The sequence below is a fragment of the Glycine max genome, chromosome 6 (assembly GCF_000004515.6).
Source record: "Glycine max cultivar Williams 82 chromosome 6, Glycine_max_v4.0, whole genome shotgun sequence".
NCBI classification, from domain to species: domain Eukaryota; kingdom Viridiplantae; phylum Streptophyta; class Magnoliopsida; order Fabales; family Fabaceae; genus Glycine; species Glycine max.
The window spans coordinates 15,930,150-15,954,165 of NC_038242.2; the positions used below are offsets into that span (position 1 = coordinate 15,930,150).

The 24,016-nt window shown below is 36.0% G+C and overlaps 3 protein-coding genes across 3 annotated transcripts; 2 read left to right on the forward strand and 1 right to left on the reverse strand.

The window, feature by feature from the left end:
- Positions 1–245: 245 nt before the first annotated feature.
- Positions 246–4,641, forward strand: LOC100527158 (Rho-related protein). Its single transcript, NM_001248804.3, has 8 exons — positions 246–567; positions 834–921; positions 1,421–1,530; positions 1,621–1,684; positions 2,646–2,710; positions 2,791–2,856; positions 3,419–3,516; positions 4,220–4,641. The coding sequence occupies exons 1-8, from the start codon at positions 460–462 to the stop codon at positions 4,257–4,259; spliced, it is 639 nt and encodes a 212-aa protein (NP_001235733.2). The 5' UTR covers positions 246–459; the 3' UTR covers positions 4,260–4,641.
- On the reverse strand, positions 4,487–13,552 carry LOC100788512 (uncharacterized). Its single transcript, XM_006581869.4, has 4 exons — positions 13,134–13,552; positions 10,894–11,265; positions 6,435–10,804; positions 4,487–4,755 (listed from the first exon to the last, which is right to left on the reverse strand). Exons 1-3 carry the CDS (start codon positions 13,269–13,271, stop codon positions 6,473–6,475), a joined length of 4,842 nt encoding a protein of 1,613 aa, XP_006581932.1. The 5' UTR covers positions 13,272–13,552; the 3' UTR covers positions 4,487–4,755; positions 6,435–6,472.
- Positions 13,553–16,729: 3,177 nt separating this feature from the next.
- Positions 16,730–17,497, forward strand: LOC102663740 (uncharacterized). Its single transcript, XM_006582467.1, has 2 exons — positions 16,730–17,230; positions 17,321–17,497. The coding sequence occupies exons 1-2, from the start codon at positions 16,730–16,732 to the stop codon at positions 17,495–17,497; spliced, it is 678 nt and encodes a 225-aa protein (XP_006582530.1).
- Positions 17,498–24,016: the final 6,519 nt, after the last annotated feature.

The following is a 24,016-nucleotide window of genomic DNA, read 5'->3' on the forward strand; positions in this document are numbered from 1 at the left end:
CTATGAAAACTAAAAAGGACTAAATTGAACCAGAATTTTATTAAAAAAAACTACAAAGAACAAAAAAAACAAGATGAAAAATTGCGTTTGCAAAGACTAAGATTAAAAGGAAAATAAATAAAAAATGCATTTGCAAAAGACTAAGATTAAAAAAAGAAGATAATAAAAAATTGCATTGGCAAAGACTAAGATCAGAAAGGAAAAAAAAAAGATAAATCAATTGGCAGGTACAAAAAAGAGGGAATGAATGAGAATCATGTGAAGTGCCGCCACTCTCTCACTCTTTCTTTCTCTCTCTTTCTTTCTCTTCCTATCTGTCTCACGGTCAATAAAAGAAAAAAAAACTTCAATCTTTAACAATCCATCACACAACAAAACACCCACACTTCTGGTTTGTTTTGTTTTGTTTAAATTATTTTGAGAGAGTTTCTTCTTCTTCTTCTTATTGTTGTTGTTCCAATGGCTTCCGCAACTGCCCCAAGATTCATCAAGTGCGTGACCGTTGGTGATGGAGCTGTAGGGAAGACCTGCATGCTCATTTGCTATACCAGCAACAAATTCCCCACGGTGTGGATGATTTCTTTCACATCTTTTGTTTTCAAGATTTCATTTTTTTATATATAATTGTCATCATTTCATGTTATTGTTGTTTTGTATTTGTCCACTGTGTGTGTGCATTCTGAATTCTTATCAGTTCTGTTGAAATCATCTTAATTTTTCTAAAGAAAACTCTTTTATGTGAGTTAGGTGCAGAAAGTAACCCAGTTGTTATCTTTTGAAGCTTCACCATTGGGTTTATCTGATTTTTGTTTTCCTCCTATGTTGATTATCAGGACTATATCCCCACTGTGTTTGATAATTTCAGTGCAAATGTGGTTGTTGAAGGCATAACTGTCAACTTAGGCCTTTGGGATACAGCTGGTATGAAACTTGTTACAGTTTTTTTTTTTTTCTTTTTTCTTGGGGGGGGGGTGATTAGTTATACACAGACAATTATAGTGACATCCCATGTGGTATTGAGAGAGCACACAATACTCCTGCCTTTTTAACCCCTACTGTAATTTCCCTTAATTGTTTGAAATACATTTTTTTTATGAGCAAATGTTAATTGTCAGTATTTTGTTAGGGGGTTGAACTCACAACCTTTCCCTCTCTCCCTTCTCCTTTTACCACCAAGTCAACCTTATAACTCCTGTTTGAAATACATTACACCGTGTATCCCGATAAGAAGAGTAATTGTACAGTGTAAGTCTTAAAAAGGTAGTGCAATTTCAATAAACCAAGGAGGTATCAGTGTAATTTGCTCAAATGAAAAATAGGGGATGGTGATGGGGATTGTTTTCTGGTGTGGCTGATAGAATGATATTTGTTAAAAAGGCAATGGTTGTTATGTTGTATTTGTTTCCAATATCTTCCTTAGGGCAAGAGGATTACAACAGGCTGAGGCCCTTGAGCTACAGGGGGGCAGATGTCTTTGTCTTGGCTTTTTCTTTAGTTAGTCGCGCGAGCTATGAGAATGTGCTGAAGAAGGTATGCTTCAGTGCTTGCGTCTCTGAATTGGTACTTTGATGATGTCTTGCAGATTTCTCTTTTGTTCTCTAATTTGTATGCCCTGCCCAGTGGATCCCTGAACTCCAGCATTTTGCCCCTGGCATCCCGTTGGTGTTAGTTGGCACCAAATTGGGTAAGTCTTCATTCACTTGTATTAATGCTTGTTTCACGTCATGCTAATTTGTGTATGTCAAATTCTTCATGAACCATCACCCAAATTTGAGGAAATGAGGGACTAGAAGACCAGAACTGACCTGTCCCCCTTTTGATGCCAGAGCCATAATAACTGGCCTGTGTTCTTAGATTAGAATCTTAAAATTTCATTTTGTTATGTTGAAACATATGACCATTTTGCGTAGATTTATTTTCCTATTTAACAACATAATTCAATAAGACTATGCAAAAAGTTTTGTGCCAAACAATACATTTTTAAACTTCACAAACACATTATGGATGTGCATATAAGCATACCTCCGAACTTGTCCATGGATGTCTATTATGGTGAAGACACATTTTAGTTTACATTTAGTTCATCACATGTTGGGGATCCACTAAGCAAGTTGCTTGACCAAAAATAATCAACTGCAACATGTCATGTCTTATACCATTGAAGCCATCTACTTTTATTAGAGCAAAGAAGAACTTTGGTTCTATAAGCTTTAAAGTCATTCTCATGGTGTAGCCTAAATGTTCTTTCCCCTTTTATTAATTGATTGATAAGCAAACTATGGCAATAATGAGCAACATAATCACAATTGAACAGTCAACCATTACTCTGGTTCTCCTTTACTTGTTCTTGATCCATTTGTCAGTGTGGAGAATTAAGTATTTTGATCAAACAATTTCTGTCTCCTCTTCCATACAGAAGACCTAGTCCCGTACTAGTTGACAATTCTTCTATTGTTTACTTCAGTACATCCTAAAACAAATCTTATGTTGCGGCATAGCTTCTATTAGATAATATTTCTCTTGCATTTGTTGTGCACTGGCAAATTAGTATTAGAGCAACCAATTAGATTTGAAAAACAAGAAAAAAGAAAACACTTTGGGTACTGACTTCTGCATTTACGATTGTGTTTATGATGAGCATGCAGATCTACGAGAAGACAAGCACTACATGGCTGATCATCCCAGCTTGGTGCCAGTGACTACTGATCAAGTACAAATCTTCCCTCGTTAAATGTGTATATAGTTCAACACATTGATTTTTAAAACTGTTGGCCTTTTGTTCATAACTAGGGTGAGGAACTCCGTAAACACATTGGAGCTACCTACTATATTGAGTGCAGCTCAAAAACTCAGCAGGTATGATTATACCACCCTTTTATTCTTGTAGTTCTTCAATGTTTCAAGATGAATATGAAAAATACCACATTGTCATCCAAAGAAACTAACTTTACTCCCCACTTGTGATGCATCATACTGAGGAATGCAATTTAAAATAAAATATGGTAGGTGTGTCATGTGGATGATGCGCAATAATTTAAATCATTCATGCAAAAGTTATGACCAAAAGCGGTAATTTCCTTATTTGCTTTAGTACTATTCAAATGATGGTAGTTCACCAAACGGATGCTTAGAGTTAGAGCATCTTCATCAGTGATACTAAAACCAAATCTTCTTATTGAGCATTATGTCATAATAAAGTTGCAAAATTATCCAATGGATGCTTATTTAGAAGTGAAAATTTCTAAAATAAAGTTATGCCATTTTGTTCCTTTGCTCATGTGATGTATTTGTTGTCAGAATCTATTGGTGTCTCTCAATTTTGGTGTGCAAGATATTTTTCATCATTTTTGCAGATAAATAATTTGATGTTTTAACAAATATTCTTCCTGAAATAAATTTACTCCCAATACCATTGCAGAATGTGAAGGCAGTTTTTGATGCTGCTATTAGAATGGTCATCAAGCCTCCACAAAAGCAAAACGAGAAAAGAAAGAAAAAACCACGTGGCTGTTTCCTGTCAGTACACTTTTTCCTTTTTATATCTAACAGCTTTATATAGTATTATTATTATTATTTTTTTGTGGAGTGGCTAAGGGTAACCCTTTTTCTTTGACACCCACTATTTCCATTTCAACTATTTTATATTTTGACATCCAATCTCATTCACGGTCTCCTCTGGCTGCTCTACATAATAAAAAATCTATACACTTTAGTAATCAAATATTTTATTAGTTGGTTGTACTTGCCCAAAAATTTATTGTGAGAATCAACAACTAATAAAATATTTAAGAACTAGTTAGGTTAGGTTACCAATACTTAAGGAAAACAATAATGAATAACATGGCAATGCCCATTAAACCACCTTAGTTTATAAAAGGATGTACTACTCATTTAGTGGCAGTTATAGTATCCGCTATCTGGCTGTGTAATAAAAGAAAAGGTTTTGCTAACTAATGTCCTAAAAGAAAACAGGATATTATTGAAAACCATGAGTGCATTTTTCCGTGTCCAATAAAAAAAATCCCTTTTACTCCCTTTTACTTCCTTAACTTACGACAATAGTTAGCATTTGCCTTAAAGAAAATCCTATTCAAGTTGGCGCCTTGTTTTCAGTGTTATATTACTATCACGAGCCACGATTAGGTTTTAATTGCAGATTGTGATTAGTTAGTTTATAACTTTGTGTTCTTGGGTTTAATTTATATCTGTTAAAATGCAGAAACGTCCTCTGTCGAAGGAACATTGTTCGCCTTAAATGAAACACTTGATCAGTATCTCATCCAAAGCTTTCACGTGCTACGGGGTTGAAGACTGATACCGCCGTGTAGAAATTTTAAACTTAACCTAAAAGCACTTGGCTGGAGTTTGCAGTATAGCTACTTACATTTGGTTGTATTTAATTTAATTTAATTTCTGATAGGTTTTAATGTATTGAGTAAACTATAAAACAGTTGCACCCAATAGCTTGTAAATAAAGCAGAGTGAGTTGTTTGCTAGCTACCATTTATTTTGTTCGGAAGTGATCCAGTTTGAATGTACATACATGAGGAGCCATTATCAGAGATTTTCGAGGCCATCGTCCTCATTAGCAAATGGTTTTATTCAGATAAATTACTACTGGCTTTTCAATCGTGTCTCTTTTCTCTAGAGCATGCTATATTGGTGATAATCTTTCTCAAGCCGATAAATTAGCACTTGACCCAAGTCTGCTTCTGCCTTCCCCTTCTAAGAAAATTTTGGCCTCCAACAACACAACTGTACAATGTTAAAGCGTCTAAATTAGTGAACAAAGATTACATAACCTCACATTAAGAAATTGCTTCTTTAATAAGCAGGGAAATTTAAATCTGAAATCATTTGTTTGTCACTACAAAAATATAGGGTGTTTATAAGTAAGGTAAGCCCCATTTACGTTGCATCTCGAATTAGAAGTCATTTCGATAATGTTGAAGTGTTTTTGTTTTTTCTTTATCGAGAAAAATGAGTGAGAATCACTCAGTCTCGTTCCATTTCCCCTTTTCCAAACCATCAATGAAAATGAATGGCAACGTAAGCTCTTATAGTACATTACACAACATTACAGAGAAACTAATGATATACAGACAGGCTGGAGTGTGGCAAGACAAATTTTGTTAAGACACAATAGGACAGTTTCAGACAAATGACAATGTATCACATTTTGGATTACCTTTTTAAATTTAGTTTCCTATTTTCTCACTATCTATTAAGATTAGTTCCTATATTTTCTGTTATCTATAAATAAATTAGTGTTCTAGGTTTTAGTAATATATCAAACACAATTCATGTTTAATTTTCTCTTCTCTCTCCCTCCCTCATAACTAAACCCCATAATTTCAACGTTTCACAAATCAGTCAGAATTCCTACGAAGTTGCTGGAACTGATATCAAGGATCAGAATTCAGAACTTTTTATGGTTTCTGCAGCTTATAAACATTCAGAAGAAAATTAAATTCATTACCGACCATCTAGAGAGACTCCTATTCCAGCCAGTAATCCATCACCAAAATCATCGTGCCAAATACATAAGTGACTAAAAAAAAACTAAATTCCAGCAATAATAATGAATACACGACACTAGTTAAGGGCTAGCAATATCCAGAAGAGATCGTACGAAAGAGTTTAATGATTAAATGTGAAGGAAACTGCGATACAGCATATATTAACCACAACAGAGGAAGAACTCAGTTGCCAAAATTCGTTGGTCCCCGACTAGCATCTATATGTATGTTTATATGTGCAATAAAAAGAAAATATTTGAATTTAGCATCACAACACAACTGAAGGGCTGAGAAGGGAGAGTTTTGGTCCACTAGATATAGATGCAACAAGTATGGTCCCCTATCTGCAAAGGAAAAATTGTTCTGGAGCCACCTAGAAGTAGGGGCAAACAATTATTCCTCCACCCCACCGCGCGATCTACCCCCCCCCCCCCCCCCCCGAAAGTTTCCTTTAAAATACATTTGATAAACCAAGGGATTGGGGGTCGGAGTCTACTAACATAATCAGGCACCCACTCACCACCAAATTCTCCCAAAATAAAAAATGAGATGATGGCTGGAAGTTGACCATTGCCAATCCTCAAATCACTGAAGACAAGACATTTAGTACACAAACATTTATTTGAGAATCACCAAAGAAAGAAAAAAAAAATAAAACTAGCAAGAAAAATGAAATATAGGAGAGCCACAGTAGGCTGCAAAAGAGCAGGATTTCTCAATGAAAATGGGACAGAAGACTGCCCACAGAGAAATTGCAATAGCATTTATTCCTTTATCATTTAAATATATTTCTTAACGAAAAAAGTAACCCCCTCCACTGAATCACATCAGCATAACACAGGATATATTTTCAGATCCTCTCCCACAAGTGACAAAGTGTTTCAAACATTTGAATATACAAATCAAAACACTTACAAGCATTTGTGGTCATTAGATTGTATGATTATAAATTGCTATTGCCATGAGGATTGGTTGTAGCCATCCCACCCACCATCAGGCTCCTTCCTCTTACAAACACTACCAGCCAACTGGATCCTTGCTTGCTCCTCAGCTAGGGCCTGTGAACTAGCAACAGAAAGTTGCCTAGATGGAAGAGGAGAATTGTCGTCTCTCCCCTCCATGTCTGAACCTCCAGGTCCCGCATTAAGATCTAAACCCTGCCTTGCCCATTTTCTACTGGTCTCAGCACTACCACTATTGCTACCTTCTGTAAGGCCAACAACATAAGGCCGGGGGTAATGAGATGAAACCGCACCAGCAGGCCCCATTAACTGTGAATTTACCACAGGAAAGCAAAGCCGATTGCCTGATGTTGGATATACATAAGTAGTTGATCCGGCAGAAAAAGAAGCTGATGGAAGAGGAAAGCTGGAATTAAAAGGGAAGACAGGATATTCAAATGGAGATGACAATACTGGTCCCTTATAAACATCAGGTCCAAATGGGTTGCCACCAGCAGCAGGAGTCAACAACCTTTGTGGCCCATTTGGAGCAACAATTGAAAAGGGCTGATCCCCTCTATCAGGCATAATTGAAGATATTGTGACAGCAGAATAGGTGTTGCCACTGGAAGGAAGCCAAGAGAAGTTGACTGGCTCAGCAGTACTCACCCTAAGTCCAGAAACAGGTGGTTGAGATGGCACACTGCTCCTGGCATGCTGAGAGAACAATGAGGATTCAGTGGTGACTTCATCAACTGAAGGTCCATTGTTCAAATCAAAGTCCCTGTGGACATTCACTTCTCGATTTGGTGGGCCACCCAATGATGACTTCACCTTCATAATTGGCACATCAATTTTATGATTACTGCTCAAGCAATTGCCCACGTCAGAAGCTTCATCCACCTGGTTCAAGTCAAGGCCAAGCCCTCCAGAGCAGCGAACAGGTGAAGCCATTTTACTGCTTACAGGATCATGACCATCAGTTGTAAGAGATACAGAATCCGTGTGACGAGCACAGGGTTGAGAAGAAATATCATCAAGTATTCTTTCATCAGCCACATTCAAGTCAATATCCAATGGTGCTCGACTCTGCTTTCCAGCTGGAGCATCAGGTATAGAGGAAGTTAGCGCCCCAAAAGGCATTTCCATAACTTTCCTGAGCTCGGCTGGCCTAAATGCACTAGTGGCAGCGGATCCCTTCCAACCAATTTCCCCTTTACTTCTCAATAAATCTTCAGGAGGCACAAAGCGCCCCTTTGCAGCAGCAGCCCCAGTGACAGGAGCAGGAATACCACAAGACATAGATGAAGCAGGAAATGGCACAGGACTGACCAAACGACCAGCAGGTGCACTGCTGTTGAACTCACCGCATTTCTCATCATCTGCATTGAGCCCTTCATTTAAATCAAATTCAACCTTTGCATCTGCATCTGACACAGCTGCAGCAGACACGGAAGAAGCATCTGCAGTGGTAGAGGTACACTCCTCAGCCTCCTCCGCTTCCATGGCAGTCAATTTTGATCCTTTAGAATCAAGATGCTTATCCATTTCTTGTGAACGGACACTAGGTGAATCTTTGGGAAGTTCCTCTCTGGCAGGTTGGTCATGAACCTCTTTAGTTTCTAAATTTTCCTCCACATGTTCAGCAGCAATACCAGTCACGATAGAGCATAAACCTCTATTCTCAGGCATTGTCAAGGTATCACTTTCACACTCATTTCTTTCCTTTTTAGACTGACTAGGAAGATTCTCAGCATCAACATCATCAGCTTTTTCAGACTCCCGTTCAGTCAAGTCTTCAGGAACCTTATCAACACTATAAGCAGAAGAATGGAGTACATTCTCATCTTTTCCTCTTGCCAAATCAGACGGAACAAGAACAGCAGCTGTCCGTCCACCACCACTCGATCCTTCAGCAGTACAATTATCACTCTGTACATCCACTTTCACAGCTATATGTGACAATTTTTCAGTTGCTTCAGCCTCAACTTCTGCAACAGAACTGACCTTAACATCAACAATTTCACCACCATTCACTCCCCGACCAACCTCCTGGAGCTGCTTGCTTCTGTCACCATCTCTAGCTTCTTGTACAGAACTTTCAGAAAGGCCACGCAATGCAGTAGATACAGATTTTTCGTTTAATTTTCCTTTGCTTTCTAAAATAATTTCAGAAACCTGTTGCAAATCCATACTACATGCATTAACACTCTTATTTAGCTCTCTTGCAGCTTTCTCACCTGAAGCTCGAAAATCAGAATCACTTTCGTCATTTGCCCCTAAATCATCTGTTACAGAACCCTGATTCTTATGTTCACCATCAAGACCATTATTTGAGTGGCATTCATCCCGGACAAGATTTTCTTCAGATGACTTAACCATATCATTGCCTGTGCATGACTGTTCAACAGCAGCAGTGTTTCTTTCTGGAGATCCAGTCGGAGTTAACAATTCGGATTTCAAAATCTCTCCAGCAGCCACACTCGCAAGAAGATTCATTCCAACATCATCAGCCTCAGAGTACTTAACACCTTCAATTAAAGCATTTATTGAGCTGTAAGAAGCATCCTGCAAATTTCCAGCTTTATTTTCATTTCCAGATGATGAGGAAGCGGCTTTTGGTACCTCAAATGTTTTCTTACAATCATTGACAATCCGACAGCGCTCTTCATCAGTAACTGCAGCAGGTGATCCATCAGCCTCATCAGAGCCAGTCAATACATCTTTAAAATCATTACTCTGCCAAGATTCAGTATTAATATCTGAGCCAATATTGGCTCGATAAAGGTCACTCTTTTCCTTTGAGCAGTGATCAAACTGATCGTGCTTCTCTGGAAGAACAGGAGATGAGGCTCGACTATTCATGATTGTAGGATCATCAAAAGAACCTGCACTAGCACTTTGAGCAGGGCTTCTACCTTGGCTTGGAATTTTAACAATCAACTTGCAAGTAACTCCTTCAAGAGAAGTTCCATCAAGTGCCTTATCCATTAATCCAGGTTGAGATATTTTCTCTGAAGTTAAATTTTTGTGCAAGGAGGAATTCCTACTTGATCCAGTTTCCCTTTGCCCTCCGGATGGAGTTGAACCTGGAAATCCATTAATAGATTTTCGGTGCCGTGAAGAGCCTCCAGATATCTTATTCACGCTCATTGCAGTAGAGCTTCTGGCATCCTCCTTTCCTGAATGACCTCCAGTTTTAGCATGGTCACTAGAACAAGATTGACTGTTGTTGTGAGATTGACTAGAACTACTACTTTTCTCATCCCTTGCATTCACCATGGGAAGATCAGAACCTCCACTGACAGCGGCAATACAGGGCTGTCCATCTTTTAGGTTTGCAGTCACAGATGCAGGTGACAGCACTGATTTAGCAGGCCCTGGAAATGTAGATGTTGATGCAGATCTAATAGTATTCTCTCCCTGGACAATCTTCACAGAGGCTGTTTTGGATGCAGAAAGCTGTGTAACAGAACTCTTCATGGCAATATCAGATGATGCACCTGAATGTCTATTCCCGCCATGACCAACATCAGAAGAACGTGATTTGGCAGGCCAGTGAACAGTGGGACCTGAACCAGACTTTGCATCTTTTATATTCATTTCAGCTTCAACACGTTTCTTCCATGTGTCCACTAAACCTCTTGCTTTCCTCTGAATTTCAGTGTTTTTATGCGTTCGCAAATGATTCACAGATTTTCCAATGTTGCATGTTTGTAAAGCCTGAAGATTTACAGGAAGCTTATCAAGTGCCCGAAGCAATACCAAGAGAAATTCCTCGACAGATTTATCACCATCCCTAGACCCAACACCATCACCAATCTTCCCTTTATGGACCTCTTGGAGCCATTCATCAAATACAGGCAAACCCCTCAGCTGCACAAACTGACTAAGACAATCTAATTTTTCTGTTGCTGCAATGACAGCTGCAAGCAATGACCGGCTAGCTAAATCTATCTTTTTCTCATTTCTATCAGGAACCATCAGCTGCACTAATTTTTCCACTCCTTCATTGTCAACAAGCCCTCCCTTTTCTGTAATTTTAGCAATCTCTGTCTTCAAAATGTTATCATGCCTGAAATGACCAGAATCTCCATCCTCAGTTTTAATTGATCGTTCTCGCTTGACAGGCTCAGAGCCTTGATCTGCCCTTTCCCTTTTCCTCCCCTTAATGTGAGATGGAAAGGAAGAAGTATTGTTCTGGACACTATCTGAAACAGATTTTAACTGTGATGTTGATGTTGGACTACTCATTGGCTTAGGAGATCGACCACCTGGCTGCACTGTTGCATGCATTCGTACACAAGTCCTGTATAATAGTTGATCTACTTCTTCTTGACAATCCTGAGATCATGGGGACAAATTAAGTTGGGAAAAGACAAGAACTATAAAAAGGTCATAACAGACTGGAACATAAGATAGCAGAGACTTACATTAATATAATCTTGATCATTTAACCACCATAAACACTTGTTTGCAATGTCATAAACCCTCCTGCACACAAATGAAGAAAACCCTGATGGAAGTTCAGCACCCTTACGAAGAAATGCAACTTTACATGGATGGAGCAGCGATTCAGCATCAGTCTCATCCTTATGGAAGGTGTAGAAGATTTCATTTGGAGCAGCCTCCAATGGCACGCCCTTGTTGAGTTTTACTTCAATGGATCGATAAAGCCAACTAACACCTAACTTCAATTTTTTCTCTTTGCCAAATGTCAGACAATGAATTATACCAATAAATGGTGGGCGATCTTCAGATGGTTTGAAGAGAGCACATTCACCAACGCTAATTTTGCGACCGTCCTATGATTTGAAAATAATGAAAATCCTTAGTGAACCATTAATGTTCAATCAACAGAATATCACTGCTTTGCATTTAGAGAAATTGATTTTAAGCATTGCCATTGATTTTTTTAACAACTATTCAACATCTGATCCCTTTAAAAGAATCTCCATATGAACAAATTCTTCTTTGGCATTAGAATTTAAAAAGTTTCATTATAGAATAAAGAAAATCAGTTCATTGGCATTATATTTATTTAGACTTCACATAAATTTTAAGGGGGGAGGGGGTTTCATATAAGTTCAGAGCAGAGCATTATGATAGAAACAAAGACTAGAATTTTGGTTTAAAGAAATTTTTATTGAATAAAAGGAGCTCGCGGAGCTTTCAGAGCGACAGAAGAAAGATCAGAGCCTAAACTCCCCAGAGAAATACATTATCTGCCCAGTTATAGGACTAGCAAACCACGTGTTCATTCACACTCCTTCTACCTGTATATCCATCTATATCTATATATGCCACTCCCACGCATACCCAGCCTCCTAAAACCCGCCTTACTCATGTGAACAATTTTCCCCAACTGCTAATGGTAAATGGAGAGCCTTGCAAATGGAATCGCAGTCAATAATTTCACATATATTTAATTACCCTTTACAATGTAAGCATCCCATATGCAAAAACAGCTTATTTTAACACAGAAAGAGTAATGTCTTACGGAAACCCAGAAAACAGTTAATCCCTGCATTTCAAAATAATCGTAAATGTTTTATGGAAGTCATTATATACCCTCAATTTTAGAAAATACAAGTACATTTGACTATATTATCCTTTCACTCCATTAATGCTCTCTCATTCTAGTTAATTAAACCAAAAGAGAATGATAAAAAAAAGTAACGCTTTCGTGATTTACAGAAGTAAAAATTTGAAACAAATTAAAACATGTGGAATAATGACAGACTGAAATAGAGGGGGTAACATAAAAGGGATACAAACATAAATATCTGCAGTCAGAGAATAATCGTGTTAACCAAACATCAGGATGATATAAGCTTGCTGAGATTAGTATTATACAACCATTGAATGAGGGGAGTTGATACCCCTAGAGAGAAAAACACGGTATAAAACTGTGCAACTTATGCCTACATTTGGAAACAAACAATAACAATCATCTCATCCTACCAAGTGATGACGGCATCATGCAACACCAATAAATGACATAAAAACAAACAATTCCGTTGCCTCTAATGATTTTTTCAATAAACTGGCATAGTATCCACCTGCTTGCCCCTCCTGGCCCTCCGCCTCCACTCACATCAATCAGAACAATTAAAATCAACTCTATCAAGAAATATGATTCATTTTGTTCAACGATACGATACTGGTTCAGAAGTATATCCTCCGGTAAATAACAACACTAATCCTAATTATGGCCTGTTTGAATAAACTTCTGTAATTAAGACTTCTAGGATAAGAAAATAAGAAATGAGCTTCTCCATAAGCTAAATTTTAGAAGTTATCCCACGTTAGTTCTTCTAAAAAATTGATTTTTAACTTATGCATAGGTTAAATTTAACTTATGCATAAGCTAATTTTAGCCTATGGAGAAGCTCACTTCGTTTTTTCCTTTTTATTTTCTTCTCCTATAGCGAAAAGTTTATCCAAACAAGCTCTTACTAGAAATTTCACTTATTAAACGCATTGCGGTTACCAATTCAGTAGTTTCCATCTTAATCCCAGCCCTAGACACACACTTATACGCAACACAAGTAAAAAAAAAACCCAATTCATTTCCACATAAGCTCGAATAAGCTGTCAAACATAAATAACCCTTTTTTTCTTACAACGAAAAAGCCAAAAGCTTGAAATACAACCGTAGCCCTAAAAATACCTTGCAGAACGACTTCACTGTCGAAGATGACGACGAAGAAGACGAAGAAACATCGGCGTTCAGAGACGAGTCGCCACGAACGGGGGCTTTCCACATGTGCCGAGTCCCCTTACCCTTCTCACCTCCACACCCATGCATAGCCTCGCATTTTCCCCAACGCGTACCATCAAATCCCCCTCCTAATTCCACACCCGCAGCCCTCAGAACCCGCGAAACCCTAGATCCGCGCAAAACCCTAACTCCGCAACCATGCTCCCAAGAAACCCAAGATTTTCGAAATTCGAATTGACGCAATCGGATCCGCGCGAAGACGAACGCAAAAGAGGAACGAACGAACGAAGAAACGAATTCGGGGCGAGAATCTAGAGAGAGAAACAGAGAAAGAAGAGAGAGAAAGCGTGTGGGTAAAAGGGGGAAGGGAGTACTTGGTTACTTACTGGGGGTCGGGCAGTGCGGGCAGTGCGGGCAGGGAGAATGATAACGTCACAGGAAGGTGAGGCGACGTGTGGAGAATGTGACTGGAGATTGGTTGCCTTGGGAAGTGAGTCACCACCATTGACTGGTCCATCTGCTGCTTTTTATTTGACTATCACTTTCTCTCTCGCTGACAAATGCCAGTTTCTGTGTGTTTGTTTGTTTCCTTTCTTTTTATCAATTTTTTTAGCTTTTTTTATTTAAGCTCTGGAAAGTAATGAGTAGGTTTGACAACCTGAATGTTGTGCTTAATTGCTTTTTTTTCTTTTCGTATTGGTGTGGTCGGAAAGGGTAGAAGAGTAATTTGGTGTGCCACGGTCCACATGAAAACATATTATGGCAAGTTAAGGTTGTCTTCAGATATTCCAACAGCTGTTACCGCAAGTAATATTTTTTATTGTGTTTGTCCCAGAAAATTTCATAATGCCCCTTCCTTCCACATGCTCCTGCCACCAGTGATACAAAGATTGTAGTCTCTACAGATGAAAGAAAAGAAACTTTGTAAAAGTGAACTAGTATGAACAATAAGACTCCATCCTCATTATGAAGGAATCTCACTAATTCTTAAATGAATTTTTAATTTATTTTTGTGAACCTTGTATTAAATTTAACAACTCTAAAAAGAAATCAAGGGGAAAAAAACTATTTTTATACAATAAATAAAGTTTGAAAATTGATCAAATTTATCCAATTCTTCTTTGTAGTACAATAACTTTATATATTTCACTTTCATTTAGTTTAGTTTTAATTTTGATTTATAAGATTTTTTATTTAAAAAAAAGTTTGTATTGTCAAATTATAGAGGACTTCATTTAAAAAAAAAAATATGTTGTCAGTGGTTAACAACCACAAGACTAATTAGTAAAATAATAGTATTATGGATACAAGGCTAACTAGTAAAAAGGCAAATATTTAAAGAAAAACTTAGAAATCAATCGCTCTCTAGTGAAAAAAATTCAGTATCGTATTCATTTAGAAGAAAAACAAAAATTATGCTTTCTTCATGGCCATATAAAATACAACTTTGTGGATATCTATGTTTTTAGTACAAAGTTTGAGCGCTTATACGATAATTGTACACAAAAATTGAGTATTGTGGTGGACTTGGGTAGATGGGAGAGGAAGGTGTGGGTGTGGGATATGGTGTGAAGAAACGGGTTGTTTGAGTGGGAAAGGGAGGTTTTGGATTCTTTTTGGGTGGTTGTTAGTTGATAAATCGGTTTTGTGGTTTTAGCATGAATTTCTGGCCTTGTTTTGATTCTTTTTTATCTAACTTTGTGGGCAAAACTCGTGGTTCTTTGTAATTGTGCAACACTTGAGGCAAAAGGCAGAAAAAATGTATAAAAATGCCAAATGTCATTGAAAAATATTAGAATAGAGTTGTGTTGAAGAGCACGATTGTGCTTTATCTAGAATGGACGTGCTAAGACCCAGAATTAGATTATTGACGCGTTTAATTATTAATTTCTCTATCTGAGTTTATGTTTTCCTCTAATTTGACCCCTAACTAATCAAGTAGGAATTGAATTAAGGAGAAAACTATTGAATGCCTTTGATCAAGATCTTTTAATGCCTTAAGATGAAAGAGAAGATAGATAATTTGTTATTTTAAAACTATCACCCTACAAAAAAAATTATTCTTGTTCCGAGAAAAAAAATATAATGAAATCACCTTTTCTATTCTTTACCTAAAACTCACTACTAAGAGAGATGTTCATTTCTTAAAATATCCTATATAACGTGTATAATGCTACAACAATAAAAAAATCATACGAAAAGAAAAAGGGGGATACGAAATAACTATATTGGACGCATTGGATGGACTTGAAATGATTGATATTATACCTGGAGGATAAGAACTTTTGAGGGAAATCAATAATTGGAAGTTCAATTGGATAAAAAAATTGGGGGAATTCAATTGCATGTTTAAAATCATTATCCTAGGCTTTCTCATTTGTTAATTGCTTACATTGTTACTATTTGCTCTTGGATTCTATTTTCCTACGAGTAATTGAACACATTTTTCAACTATTAATAAAACTCAAATTGTTAGTTTAATGCAAATTAAATTATTTTGGAAACACAATTAGTCTTTTGAGTACGATATCCAGACTTAGGTCATTTATAACTACCATGTAGAGGTATATAACTTCCAAGTGGATCCCATGACACATCAGTTCTCAGAGATTTTAAAAATCATATTGCTCTAAGAGTCTAGAATGGAGAGGTATGTAATTCTTAAAAAACATAATTGAAAGAGAATTTACAACTTAATAATTTTTTTACATGATTGATATTATTGTTTGTAGGAACGTCCTAAGCTGAAGCTATCTTCCCATGGAAGGAAGATGGCTAAGTTCGGGAGGCTTGCTCCAGAGATTTAAGGCCTTGTGGCTACTAGCAGACTAAGTCCTCTGATCGCATGTTCACTAGATACGAGCGATTGAGGACTAATGTCTGCTTTTATGGAACGCTAACATAAGGAAACCAGTAGTTTCCATTTGCCCGTCGAAGAAGTGACTATCACCTTAGATGACATGACGTCGTTGCTACATTTGCTTATCGTAGGGGTGTTTCAAAGCTTCGAGCAACTTCATGTTGATGACACTGTCGATATGTTGGTGGAATTACTCGAGGTTAGTGCTACAGAGGCGAGAGCGGAGATGATTCAATGTCATGGCTCTTATGTTCGACTATCGTGGTTGCGAGACGTGTATCAGACGAAAATCAACGCATGTCACTGGATTGTATCAAGGCAAGTATTTGTTGCATTTGCTTGGATGCACACTCTTTGCTAACAAGAGTGCCACACATATGCACGTGGTATTCTTGGATGCCCTGCATGACTTGACGCATAGTGGGACTTACGCTTGGGGCACTGTTGCACTTGTGCAAATGTATGATAATTTAAATGAGGCGTCAAAGAGCACGGCGAGGCAGCTTGCATGATATATCACTCTATTACATGTTAATTCAAATGTTAATAAAACATTATTTCATTGGTGTGTGTTATTACATGTTGTCCATTATTTTAATGAAAATGTTTGAAAATTTATCTAGTGTTGGATCTACGAGCATTTCTCATTCATTGGTTTCTCCCTACCTCTGGCAAGGAACTGCCCATGTCGATGTATCGCAGGTGTCTGAACAGGCTGACCCCTGACGTAGTGTGCTGGATTTCGTATGGTGACCGCCGTTCATTTAGAGAATTTGAGGTCATCCCACTGTTTTCCGGTCATCTCAGATGGGGTCCCTTGATAGTCATTCACCGACCGGAGAGGGTTGTACGACAATTTGGATACGTCCAGACTATTACACCACATCCTATTGCGCCTTCGATTTCTGTTGAAGAAATGGATGATAGATGGATGCAGTTTGGTGACTACATTGCACTTGTAGGGCAAATCTGTGTAGTGCCTGACCAGTGTTCCTCAGATTACATGGATTGGTTCTACATGATTTTGCATTCATTTATGACTCCGACACAGCCAGGAGATCCTCCTAGAGTTCCACCGGTTCAGGAATATGACATATTTTTTGAACCAGATATGCATCAGCAATCGGTGGCGACAGCGGCACCTGATGAAGTAGACGTTGATGTGCATCGTGCTGGACATGTAGTGGTAATATATTTTATTTGGTATTTTGTGTTTGTTTGTTGTTTTATTTTGTATTTTATTACTAACAATTGTTATATTTTTTTCACTTATTAGGATGGTTATGTAACAATTGCTGATAAGTTGGATAGACTTTTGAACTTGAGGATCCTGACCGAAGGAACAAAAGCCTATATTGTTGCTGAAGAATGTATAACCATTGCAAGAAGCTATATTGGCCAACCAACTATAGGTCACAGATCAAGGCGTAGGCGTCGTACGAACGAGCATTGAAGCTGTTTTGTTTTCCCTTATATATGTCAATTTTATTTTATGGAAAATTTATTTATTTGGTACATTTATGTATTAACACTAACATTTGGTTAATTTATAATTTTGGTGCATTTTATTTATTTTATTCAAATTTTTGTTATCAGTTTATCGTTAATTATCCGTTAATGTTGATTTAAGGAATAACTTAATTCGTCCATAACAAATTACGAATGTATGTTTTTTGCAACATTTAAGCATCATAAATCATTTTCAAATTTGACAACACAATGTGAATTTCATGCGTTTGTTTAAAAAAAGGAATACTAACATAGAAATGACTACTCAGTTATTTTAGTTCTGATAGTAACAATGCATGTCTGATGCAAAATTAAAGCATGACACAACATTGTTGTACTTGATAACACATAGCAAGTGACACGCGTCTATTTTTAAAAAAAAATAACGCAAGCGGTCTCATTGAACAATATCTATATATACCACACCAGCACTCTCAACAATCACACATTCTCGTCCAATCTTTTAGAAACCAAAATTCTACAAGAAACTATGACATTTTTGGAAGAAACAAGCAGTCAAACCATTGTCAACTCCAAGTTAGATCTTATTTTTCCAAATGAATAGATTATTCACAACGAATCTGGTGTTTATTTTCAAAGTTCCACTCTGATACCCATTTGAGTACCTAATGATTGTGGTTTTGAAACACTAAAAAGCAGAATGCACAATACCCTTCAACTAACCAATGATCAATATTTGGATGCGGCAATTTGCTAATGCAGGTAACCAATTTGTCTTTCAATGTATGCAATTGAAAAATGATGATGTTAACACAATGTTAATGTGTAATGATCAATACTCTTGTGTTGGTCCAATTGAGTTATTATGCATCATTGGTAGAACATCGGATGGTATATTAAACTTACTTCAAGCCACTATGACTCATACTCATGATGCCCTGCTATATTACAACAGGAGGTGGAACATGTCACGTCAACACAACATCGTAGGTTACTCGTTCACAAGAAAAAATCCAAAAAGATTTGACATTCCTTTGGGATGTAGCATCGACCGACTGAAGGATGTGATCAAGCAAGTTGCACCTCAAGGGATTCTGTTTTATGGTATTCATGAATCATAAACGGTAAGACCATTGTTTTTTCGACATCTAGGTCATTTTGAGTACTCAGACAAAGTTATGAAATTAGAAATTATTGAGTTGAAAACTGACGATGACGTGTTGAAGGTCTTAGTACAGTCTAACTACTATAAACAATTTGACCCAATAGAAATTTTAGCTGTTTTTAGTAAATCAGTAATCAAAATGGAAGACGACATATATCGGTTGCAACATGATTCAATACAAAATTAGTATTAGTTAATTGTAGTTTTTTCTGTTTGTTTCAACTATGTTGTAAGTTAATGTGATGTTTAAATTCGTGTTAATTAGCTAATGAAACCGTATTTTTATTATTTTCAAAGTACTTAATTATGTCCTAACTTTTACAAATAATTAGTGGGAAAAATATTATTTACAGAAATGTCAACAAAATTACGAATGTCAACAAAATTATTATTTACAGAAACGTTATTCTTCACCTAAATCAACAAATTCATTTTTCAGCCTAGACAAATTTGTGTAATATTGCATTCTACCAATGTATGGGGTGGGCAACTGCTTTGCCTGATAATGACAATGTGTATTCCACAACAACGCCAATGGTGGTAAAGGACAATGGTCTCGTAAAAAAATCTGTTACATAACGACAAGCAGATTCAATGTAAGATAACCAACTACATTGTCAGTACTCACACTAACATCATAATTATGCAATTACCTATACAAAATGATTCTCATACACATGACCAATGTATATTACGTGATGCACAGAAGAATCTAGTGGTGGTGACTGACTTCTAAAAGGAAAAAATATCATGCTTTGTTGTCATGAAAGAGAAACAACGACCACGTTGTATCGTGAAGCAATGACATATCTCATATCTGTAATATTCATCTACTTATCCATGGTAACCTACATGTACAGACAACAAATAACGGTTACTTAAATGTTATTTTAACAAAAAGTGACATAACAATAAACTTACGCACCATAGATAATCTGTTAACTAGTAAGGAATGTTTTAATTCCTCAAATCTCTCTATGCCACCAAGCAGGCTGATATACTCTTCCGATCAGCTTGTCAATTCTTTATGCATATAGTTACGCACCAATGATCATGATTCTTCACCCATACCCAATAAGGTAGCTATTGTCCGATAACCACAGTTATCATCCGCTTTGACATCAATAATGTTTTCAATAGAATCCTGGATGCACGGATGAAATTGATCCAACATTGGACTATTCCGTCTCTGTATCGATTGCTCAGATTATGATGCACTATGTTTCACTGAAGAATTACTATTTTACATAGAGTGTAATGCAACAACATACTCTCAATAAGACGGATCATGTTCTGTTGACTTTTGTTGTTTGTTCAACGGTTGTTTTGGAGCAACCTTGGTCTTCACCTTTTCTGGAGGAGGACACATAGAGTTCAGATCAAGATAAATAATTTCTAGCAGCTTTGTCTTCAAATGTACTTTGCCACAAACATCGAGCTGTTCAAATTATTTCGATATGTTTTTCATCTCCTCAGTTATGGTCACTTCTGCTTCACATAACCCTTGATCTGAAAAATAAGTCTCCGCCAAAAAATATGGATTGTCTCAAGAGGTATGGAGCCAACAACATATTTAGACAACTCGTATGCACATGAAAGACCGAGGGTAGTCTTTATGACACATCCACAACGTGAAGGGTTTTTGCTTGCATAAGGTACACACTCATACTCAGCAACAATTTGATTTAAAGCGTACCTTGATACCATGTCAGGTAGTTTTTTGTACAAGTTAACTTTAAACACATGCCTAACCACGTGTGTGCTTGTCTCAAAAGATGCTTTAATTTAGGTGTGTTGAAGTGTTATCATGTTATTCATTGCTTCCCAAATACTGCATATGTCACCAATGGAGTTTTGTAGGAGTCTCTTTAATGACCATTGAGCACTCTTAACCATACAAATGAAATATACAACAATGTATAAACAATCGTAACATTTTCATTGAAGTCAACACTTAAACAAATCAACACAAACAAAAAACAATATTCATACCTGTTAGTGGTTGTGTTTCCTAGATGCATCACTTTGTTGGTCCATGCTTTCACAAATTTTTTTTTGTGCGGAATTACCCATGTTTAACACACATAGTCCATAAACATAGGCCACAGAGAGCAAGCCATTTCAAAGTTTTTAAGGTATTCATCAAAAGAACTCTCACATGGACAATCAACCAAACTCCCCCAAGCCTCCATGACATAATCTCATGCATTCTTTTGAGCAACCAAGGTTTTCACTTTGCTTTCACATTCTTGTCAATGTGAAACCGACACAGCAAGTTCGTAGCACCCGGGAATATAATTTTCACTGCATTCATCAAAGACAAATCTCTGTTGATAACAATAACCCAGGGAGTGCATCAACTCTCATGAAAAGACCCTGAAATTGTTGTAGAGCCCAAACAACATTATTAAGACGTTCTCCTCCCAAGAAAGCAAAAGTAGTGGATAATGTCATTCCAATTGCTGTAACACCAACTATATCAAGCAATGACAATTTGTACCTATTTTTTTTATAGGTACTGTCAATAAAAAAAACAAATTACAAGAATTGGTTAATTTGATTGCATCAGGATGACTCCAAAATAAGTCACGTACAACATTTTCATCCCTCATCCTATGCCAGTGAATATATTGATCTATGTCAAGCAACATCATGAGTTATTGCATTTCAGTGTTACTCCGTCTTATGAAAGAATGATAAGCATGTCTGGCATTGTAAATTTGTTTGATTGTTGTATAACTGTTGGCATTGTGCTCCTTCAATGTCAAGAGAATATTTCTTGGCTTCAACATGGACTTCGTCATATCAACAACAACAATCTTCTCATCTTTAGTCAGTCGACCCGCATATGGATTTCCAACTAATGACTTTTCCATTTCATGATTGTAAACCCCACAAATTAACTTCACCATCCATCATTCTCCTCCCAAAACTGGTTCCGCACACAATTTAAACGAGCATCCACATTTTCTAGTGCTAGTGCATGTTCTTACCAAATCAATCTTCTTATGTCTATACTCACCACTCCTTTTGCAAACTATTAATAGAAATAAGGTCTTTCCTCTAACACTAGTATTGGTGTCTGACCTCATTATCACGACAACAAATCCAATGTTATGAGCCACCGATCGAACCCAATGTAAAACTTCATCACGACTAGCAAGCAACTATAACACAATTCAAAAAAGGTTTGAGATCAACAAACATTTATGTAACATAATTACTGTACCAACAACAAATTACACAAATACCTCAAAAGTATTAAAAGCATCAGAGCAATCAACGTGTTCTACTTTCACGCCAACATCTTCCTCATTTTCAACATTCATACCAACTTCTTCAGACATGATATTATCATACATCCACTGTTCTTCATTCATCTTAATAAAACATTTAACAAATTCAATGATAAAAAATATATAAATTAAAAAAATTATACAATCACCTTAATTGTTATCGACATAAATATAGTTCTATACAAAATAAAATAAAAAGTATTGTACATCATTTAGCACAGACTAAATTTTCACTACATATCTTCATTAAAATATCATATAAATTCTAATAAATACATCATTTAATAAATATCATATCAATTCTAATAAATACATCATTCAGTTAAACATATAAATACATAATTCAGTTAAATGTATACTCAAAATTGTTTTAGCAATCTAATATTACTTTTACCAATCTAATTACTAAATTATTTTTAATTAATTACTAAATTAATTTTTAACCAATCTAATGTTAGTTTTAGCAATTTTTAAAAGTTTATATATATTATCATTTTTTTACCAACCTAATTACTAATACATTTTTTATACCACTATAAAATAATATCACCAAATCAACATTTCTAAAATTGCTAAAACTATTAAAAAAAATTACACTACACAACAATTAAATATATAATTCAGAATTTTTTTATATAATTTTAAAAAAAATAAAACCTATGGATCGACAATTTGTATGGCCATATGGATTGTCAATCTGTATGAACTATACCGATCAATAATCCGTATGTTTCTAAATTTTTTTTGTGTACTTCGTCTTCTCCTGTAACAAATAACCACCCAACTTCACCATATCTTTGTCAACAATGCACGTACACCACTAGAGACAAAAAACGCTCAAAAAAGGAAACTATCAAAAGCTAACAAAAACAACTTACACTAAGGGTGTGAGATTTTGCGGAAAAAAAAAGCATTACAGAAATAAAAAACGAAACATCCTATTTATAATGACATTTTTAAAAGATGTTGGGTGTCCCAGCATTTGCTGGGTGCCCCAAGTAGCAGCCTAAATTCAATTAGTTCAGGCTCAATTAACTAAAAAAGGACATTGAAAGTGGTTCAAGCACTAAACTGGTTTGGTTGTCAGTGTCACCCTTTTGTACATGTTAGTGTCTAGTCTTATAAATTCAATAAAGCATTTGGCATTGGAAAGTTTCATTGTTATCACCTAGGTATTAGGTATTCATACCGTCCAAATTATGTAGATATGGAAAGTTCGAACCCGAAATGTGTTATCAATATTTTTCTAAATTTTTTATTGTATTTCAATTCATTTCTTCTAATGGTTCAATTTGTACACCATGACAATCTTTATTCTACACATCATGAGAACTCTGCTCTTTATTTCATGCAACACACTTGGAAGACAACTGTCATGGAATTAAAAGGGTGGAAATTATGCAAATAATTTTTTTTTGGCTGGTACGGACAAATACAAGATGGTTGAATATATATATATATATATATATATATATATATATATATATATATATATATATATATATATATTCAATTTTAAAATTCTCTATTTTTACTCTCTTGGTTTCTCAATTTTAAAATTCCTTGACATGTGTAAGCTTATGGATGTGAATCAACCAATCTCCTATAATTTATTGATGGGCATTACTTTATGCACCCAACATAATTGCTGGTACACTTAACAAAATTTCATTTTTGCCCTTACAGATTGGTCAATTCATATTGGGTTTATGGATGGCCAAACGATTTTTTTTTAAAAAAAATTCAAAAATATATTTTATGAATTTATTAGCACGATACTCTAACCAATTGACCTAATAGACCAATTATGTTATAAAATAATTAATGTCGCTATATATAACAATAAAATTTCTAATGTATATTTGATGCACATGTAAATACAGATAACAAAATTTGTGAAAATTAATTTTGATCTAATAATTAATTTGTTTACACATAAAAATTTTTATGACACCTATGTTTTTTGTTTACAATTTATATATGTAAACAAATTAATTATTAGATTGAAATTAATTGTCACAATTTATCATCTAAATTTACA